Here is an 8,325-nt window from a genome sequence, read left to right as displayed (position 1 = left end):
GTAGATCACGAATTATTTTCCTCGATTATGAAAACCTACTTTCTATTTTCTGGGCCAATTCTGGGTATTTCATCCATGCATCGACTGCCGAAGACAAGATCATTACAAATTTACGTAGGTAAGTCTGATGGTGCCGAGCCTGAACCCGGCAAATCCCTTTGTGCTTCGTCAAAACACCGATAGAAAATGGATCGTCTGTCGGTGTTTGGACAAAACATCAATAGAATTTGCCGCGGCCCAGGTTCGGTTTGTCAAGTCTGGACGCACTTTAACAGTTAGTAGGATTATTTCCAAATAATTTCTATTTTGGGTCTCAAACATTCATAATAAATTGCTTAGTCGTACGGGCAAAAGCGAAGCAAAATTGGATATAAAACTATCTAATCTATCCAACCCTTGAAACAAAAAATAATCTTCATCTACTGAACTAACTGAACTAAACAGGATATAATTATTTTCAGGGGCGTTTTTATTACAATCCATGACAATTTCCACATGTATCCAAGGCAGCATTGTAAGTGAGCTGAGTGGTACGATCTACGGCGATCCAATCGAAAACAATGACGATCTACTCAATTCGAATCTCCCAATCAAAACGATTTCTGGCGTAGCATTCTTATTTCGTATAGGATTCCACGAGAGAGATGGTGAAATTTACAAACGAATTCAAGCGCTAGAAGGTGCCCCGTATCCTTTCCAGGCTGGAAACATGGCAGTAGAAAAGAAGGATTTTGCTACCATTGTTGATACAGGTAAAACCGCTAGCATTTTATTAATCCTTTCTAGTCATTGCAATAAATCTCTTCGAATAAATTCCAGTAGTTTGGTACTGACATTTTAACTATCCGAAATGGAGAACGAAAACTTCCTAAAATTGCCCAGTAAATGCCCGATGAATGAGTACCTACTATGTTTAATTGCTATTTACAAAAAAGCGAAATTAAATATTTTTTAGTCCTCTATTCCAGCTGCAGTACTAGACATCGTAACATTTCTGTAAAACATTCCGATAAGGAATTTCCAAAACCCTGCAGGTTGAATGAAAATTTGACCAAAAATAAGTTTTTTGATTTTTTCGGAAATGATTTGCGATTATCTCAGCATACCACAATTACTTTATCGCAAACTAGTCACAAAATGGAGAAACTTCTCGAATAAAAAAAATAAGTTCCCAAAAAACGGGATTAGAGATCCAAATACTTGTGCAAATATTTAGAGAAAAAAACCGTTATACTGCCTAATAATGCTATGCTATGCCTATAAATTCCTAAACTGCCTGTTCTTATTCCAGGTTACATAATAATGCGGCCAAATATCCTAAGATCATTCAGTGTATTTGAAGTGTATGGCATGAAGCAAAATCTAGCAATGCCCAAGAATTCCTATTTTACCGAACAATATAATGAATGGATCGGCCACCTAATGGAGATCGGAGTTTTGTCAAAATTCATTAAACTATACCAGTACTTTTACGCGCTCAAATTCTACGTAGAAGAGGACAAACGCAGTTTCGTGGTCACATTGGAGCAACTTTTGCCAGTTTTATCAATTGTTGGAGCTGGATATTTTCTGGCTCTACTAATATTTGTCATGGAACTAGCAGTCGATAGATGGCAAACCATTGAGTTCAAACCTGCTAGAAAATCTCGGAAAATTTCAATTTAAATCGGCAAAGTTTATGCAATAGTATTGTTCGTCCATTCCATAACACCTCGCACAAATCTGCTCGGTTTCTATTGCATAATAAGAGATTTGTTTATCAGACTGCCCAGGGCTCTTGACTGGTAGAACCAATAGCGAGCAGAACTGTTTAAGACATTATTCGTGATTATTTGTAGCTCCGCCTTATATCGTCCCACTTGCTTGAAATTTGCTATTTGAAACTATACTTAGATATCGTTATGTTTAGCAGGCAGGTGGCTAAGTTTATTATGTTTGTAATTAGTTGTTAAATGTCTCAGTCTAATTAAATAAACTAATTTAGGATTTACTCAAAAGCGACTGTTCTATTAGCTTATTGGGAAAGGAAACCATTTAGAAACCGTTAAATAACTTAGTTAATAAACAGCAAAAGTATGGAATAATTACAATTTTAAACGACTAGTTTGGTGTGGATATTAGGTATATGGAATATACTTCCATATGCAGAAATTTTCGCCTAATGTGTATATGCCTGTCTAAGAAATATATATATTTTGTATAAAAATACAAGAAATTTTAATTCGTCAATAACGGACCCCAATGTGAGTGACAACCCATTTGGAGCTTTCATTTGTACAATTAAAGAAGTCGCACTCTAGAAAAACATCCTGGATTTTTATCCGCAAAATACTCTTCCTGAACACCGATCGCGCTTAACATCTAAACAGGTAAACGTTCGTCTATTTCAAGCCACCTGAAGAGACTGTAAACTCAAAAAAGACATTAGAAAAACGCAAATTTCGATTTGCAGCGTTCCTAAGCGTCTGGGGTTTTTCGCGCAACTAACTAATTAAATTCGTGCTGCTTCATGTAATAGCCCCGAAACTCATTAAATGTTGCAAATTTCACGCACACTATTTAATATTCCAGCATCGGGAATATGTAAAAAAGGGCATATGAATTCACTGAGAAAATCGCGAACAAAGTGGCAGGCTAGCACGGAAGTGACTCTCAGTACGAAACCGTTCTTGACGACCCCTTTGACCCTTGCATGCGCTTCGGTCTGCTCTCAACTACTTCACTATTAGATGCCGTCAATCTGGATTTACTAACCGAAGTAACTGTAATGGCGGACTTTATATAAGCGAGAAACTCTACGAGATGTGCATCAAAATAATTTGACTACACAGGTTATAAGTTAATTGAAACTGTTACCGTGCACAGACTTTAAGTACATAACGAAACAAATATTTATAGTTTTCTGGAAACAGCACGGTTGATTATAGATAGTACCTCTTCCATGTGGAAATAGTGTTATTTAAATGCGTATCTATTACAGTGCACCGAAAATTCAACGCATACCTTACATATTCCCTAACTTTTGCCTGTGAATATTTTTTCACTCGCTGAAGCGATTTGAATATTTTTTTGCTCAAGATGTAAATCAAATAAACATATTGTACATGGTATTTAAATACTATCATCTTTTCTTTATCAAAACCTCAATCTTTATTCCGGCAATATGCGGAGCCCAGAGAGATAAAAAGTACGATGTTATAACCCCATGTCTTCTGAGCAATTTGGATCTTTAGTCGTCTGTTTATTTTGAACCATTCGAGAGATTTTACTTTTTTTAAGGCCAGGTTAATTTTTGCGCAAAATTTACTTAAACGTTTTTTTTTCGAAGAAAACTTCTCTTTTTGGGCGCACCAAGAGTACCAATTATAGATTTTATAGAAACCTATACACCATTTTACCTTCATTGAAAAGAACCACAATCAAAACTTTCAGGCCAAGTGAAAACAGCAAACATGAAGACAAACATTATATATTATTATCGTGTTTTCTATCAATTATTAGAGTAAAATTACATGTTGAATTTACACCATCAACCCGCACCAATTGCCAATTAGACAAACCGAGTAATTGTCTCGAAAATGTCCAAGCCATCAGAAGGCAATTTTCTGTTTAAAAAAAATTGGTATGTCGCAACACCTCATCACACTAATACTGTAAATAGGAAACAAACAGTAAAATTCCGATTTCAGTCAATTAATTTTATCATTAAGTGCAATTGACATGCTCTTCAAACCCCATCAGCTCGGATAATTCCTCTAAATTGAAATCGCACATAAAATCAAATTTCCACTTGTTGCCGCCTTTAACTTTTTCTTAAATCAATCAATACTCGCATCTACGAAAAGCCATAAAAGCTTCCATGCAGCATGCAGGAACCTGGCGATGCGGTTTATTTTATGGGCCCTTTATAATGAAATTCTACTTTTCCGATAAATCAATGCGACACCTTCAATAATTCAATTTTGAGCCACCATAATTTGCGGTTTTTGGGCAATTATCTGAATTTTTCTCTATTACAGTCCGAAAACATGATAAATCTGCTCAACCACGGTTCGGAAAAGGTTTCAATCTGCATGGATACAATCGCACCAAATATGTGCGGTGGAACACATATAAATCAAATATACAACATTTACCGTTCGTAACATGCAAACCGTTTGCTATTTGTTAACTATATGGGCTATTTATTGTGTTTACCTGTTAACATTTAATATATGAAACACATAAAAGGGCATCAAAGAATAGAACCAACCAGGGGCGGCATATACCTACCTTAAAACTGTAGGGTTTAAAATAAAATAAATTGAATTAAAAACAGGTGATTACGGACAACGTTTTCAAAACAGAAATTAATTAACAAAGACATGTTTTTGGCCTTCTCAGGTGATCAAAAATGTGTTGTTATCGTAACTAGTAAATTCTTAGTTTCAGCAGTCTTAAAAAGCAATGGAGACTGCAGTCATTAGAAGAGCTAAAAAAGTTACAAGGAGAAGAGTTAAAATAGCTGCTAGGGCAAATTGATATTTTTCCTGTTATCGTATAATTCCTTTGAGGAGACGCCACTGAAAATTGATACTTACGGGGCAGGCTCAGTTATTACAGCACCAGTCAACATAAATCAACAAGATTGTATACAGATTCCGCAACTGGAGCAGTACACATTGATCGTGATGGTAAAAACTACCAGAAAAGCCCATGAAATATGTTGCTTGCAAAAACAGAAAACCGTTCTCTTTGTGCAGCCGATTGTTCGACATTTTTTCTGATTTCTAGGCTAAACTCCAACGCGATATTCACACCAGAATCGATTGGAGCAGGATATTAATACCAAATTTCTAAAATATCTTTGCTTAAAACAACTAAACTAATATATAGAGTGATTCAAAATTGGCATTATTAGTTTAATAGAAAGCATATCGACAGTGGAAGATTCAAATTTAACTTTTTTATGATCCAGTGTTCCTAAAGATTTCAGTTCAAAGAGTTTTGATGCTACTGAATTGATTCATCTTTTATTTCTACGCAATTTCCTTCCCTTCCCATCCAAACCAAGTTCTGTGTGAAATGAAAATTGCGTTCATTTACACGTTAACAAGTTTCCATTTTTATGGAATACGAATCAAGCGTGTTCCATAGTACTGTAACTTTAGAATTTCTTGGTTGATTCAGATTAATGGCAGTACCCAGGTGGTAAGCCGTTGCGACATCCGCTGTCTGCAAGAATACAGTGAATGTCGACCACACACTATTATTTTTGCTGTTTTTTATTCATGTTAATGCTGCAGATTCCGTTTAAAATACTGTGATGTGCAATTAGTTTACTTAATTATTCGCAAATAACTTAATTCAATTAATTTTCAGTCATAAATAACTACTGACTTATCGCAGCTTATTAAACTTTTTTACAGAGCACAAAGAAAAAATTATATGGTTCATAAATGAAGTTTTCAACTCTATTGATTTTTAGTCAAGTATAAAACTCTTAAAGAATATTGTATTATAAACTAATAATGTTTTCAATTTTATAAATTTTTGCTTTTGTACAAATGAAAACATTATACATTAATAATTTTAGATATCCTGGTATGAGCTGTTCTTCTGTCTATTCGTCTAGTTTTCACAAATGTAGTACAAACATCTTGAAAATTAGCAAAAATTAAACAAATCCATGTTCAAAAGTTGCAAATAATTTTCGAAAGTGCATTTTGATACAGGACGATTTTTTTAACTTTTCAATAAAAGTACAAACTAACCGCTCTCGAGTTTTTAATCAGACAAACTATTCATCAGATATTTGATTTAGTGTTAATTTAACTTTGGTTCTTAGTCATTAGATGGGAATTTTGGGTTAAAACAGGACAAATATTTCAGCAAATTTGAAACTTGACAGATTAATTAATGAATCTATATCAATAACAAAATGTAGAATATTTTGTTTTACTATCTATATCGACTAAGTAATTTTTTACCTAGATTCAAAATTTTCGGAGATATTTTCAATTTTCAATTTTCATGATATGACTGAGAAGAAAAAATGCAGTGTAAAATCGAATAACTGTTGTATAGGTTGGCAGTTTAAAAGAACTAGAAGATAAAACAAAATCAAGGAAAACATTAATAGCATTAAAGCAACGAAAGAAAAAGTTCGATAAACATTTATTTTCAGTGCATTACAACTGTTTCAGAATAGCAGCAAAATACTGTATATTAGTTTCACAAAATTAAAAATATTATTTAACAAAACGTGAAACAAAATTATTAAATTAAAGCAAAATGAAGCTAGAACAACAATTTTAACTTTAATCAAACAATGCAAACACATGGTTTGAACTTTTATTCGCTAATAGCAGTCAATTTTATCTCGATGTTTTCAATAAACTTGCCAAGCATGTCTTCAACTACAATGGGGTAGAGTGTTAGGTTTAAAACGACATAAACGTTAAATATACAAGAATTCCGTTAAGAAAAGTTGACACTTTTTTGCCTTCGTAACCAGAAAATGTTCATAGCTTTTCGATAACCCCTTATTGGGGTAGTAAAACTGAGAAAATGTCCTGCATTTTAATGCACTATGTGCAACATAAGTTTAAAGAGAACCCAAAGCAATTTTGTCCAAATGTAAAAGTTTTTTTCAAACCTGAATTAACTGAATTAATCGAATCGCGTCACCTAGTTACGAATAGATTCCGTACTCCTCGCATGCAAATTGGCTCTATCTCTAGAATAGATTGTGTTTAAATTGTAACAATAAATGCAAACAGCGCATTTGCCGTCACGCCTAAACACGATGCAGCGTGAAAGGATTGGAACCTCTTTACGGTGGTACCGCTGTGAACAATGGGTGGTGCTTATCAGGACCGATTGTATCTTACTTCTGCTTTCTAAGTTCCTCTGACGGAATACAATGCCTTCTCAAAATGGCATCCTCCATCTATGCGATGTGTTTGGGATGCTTAATGAAGTGCGATTTTTTAAAGGACTTAAAAGTGCCACCAATTATAGTTTTGGGTCGATTGGTGCTTATGGATAATGATAATAATTTATTGGAAAATAAAGCCGGAATATCGTTTAATTAAACATGATATCCTTGACTGAATCTGTAAATCACGATACGATTTATGGGTCGCTTAATGGACATCCATTACAGATTCATGGTGGCGACGATTAGCAAAATATACCAGCATAATAACCATAACTCTCTGTTATAAAGGCAATTTCCCACCTAGCTCGAAATGGGAAAAATTTACCGCCGACCGGCGTGACCGTACTTTAAGATAGGTACCAATATTTCAATAATCACCAGTGTATATTTCAATGTAATGTCGGAGTTTCCGGATTCCACATGTTTTACTGCCGATTGAAGTTAACTTTTTCTTATCCTGTTTGCTTTACGACTGGTAACCTGAGACGAAGGATTCACAGCTTCAGCTTTATCTACTAATGGGAGAACTAGAAGTGTTTTAGAGTTTTGAAGAAAAATCTTTTAAGATAAGCAAACGTAGATCAGGAATAATAAAATGTTTAATAAATGAAATAAATAAAGTGCATCGGACAAAGTTAATATCCATGAGAAATGAACAGCTACGTACCCAAATTGCAAAACTTGCGATTGATTTGGCACTCTTATAAAGAACACTAATTACCAATTGACAAACAAAACCGTTGCACAAGGTAAACCAAAGAACCAATTACTTCCAATTCATCAGGACATAATTTATCCGAAGTGATTGCTTTAGACAACACAGTGTCCTATAAAAAGGAAAAGCGGTCATTACTCGAACAGATTGCGGTACCGAAAAGCGGACAGCCGCCATAATTACATTTGTTTTAATTATTAGCTGGATCACGATTGTCGTGAACTTATCTCTCGGGTGAGCCATTGTAGAACTACGTGATTTTAGAAGGTAATAATTATGGCATCGTGAACTTGTTGAGGAAAAATTCCTGTCAAAGTAGTAACCTGTCGGTTCAGTATCGATTGCAAAATGGACCGGAGTACCAGCCGATATTGCCAATTCACCAAATTGAAGCTCTCAGAACCGATGGTACCTTCCATTTATTTCCATATATTCTTATATAAATTATCTAACTTTTATCTTCTTTGTTGCGTTTCGGAATTAATGTAGATCTTTTTCTACTGTTTTATGAGAATACAATGCACTTAGACCAGTCTAAACTGTGCATACAACACGAAAATTATGCCTAATTGTTAAGAATTGAGCCAAAGGTGCCAAAATTCAAATAGCTGTTAATCATTTATTGTCAACTTCTAGTGCCTGTTGAAAAACTCAACATTATTCGGTTTAACTAGAATCTCATCGCAGG

The 8,325-nt window shown here is 34.5% G+C and overlaps 1 protein-coding gene across 1 annotated transcript; it reads left to right on the top strand.

The window, feature by feature from the left end:
* Nucleotides 1–466: 466 nt before the first annotated feature.
* Nucleotides 467–2,157, top strand: LOC125504885. The gene is made up of 2 exons (XM_048667523.1): nucleotides 467–752; nucleotides 1,292–2,157. Exons 1-2 carry the CDS (start codon nucleotides 482–484, stop codon nucleotides 1,663–1,665), a joined length of 645 nt encoding a protein of 214 aa, XP_048523480.1. The 5' UTR covers nucleotides 467–481; the 3' UTR covers nucleotides 1,666–2,157.
* Nucleotides 2,158–8,325: the final 6,168 nt, after the last annotated feature.

This window comes from Dendroctonus ponderosae, unplaced genomic scaffold (genome assembly GCF_020466585.1).
Source record: "Dendroctonus ponderosae isolate FM_Combo_2020 unplaced genomic scaffold, Dpon_F_20191213v2 Dpon_F_20191213_6, whole genome shotgun sequence".
NCBI lineage: Eukaryota > Metazoa > Arthropoda > Insecta > Coleoptera > Curculionidae > Dendroctonus > Dendroctonus ponderosae.
The sequence above is the reverse complement of the archived record's forward strand: the minus strand, read 5'-3'. Positions and strand labels throughout refer to the sequence as shown.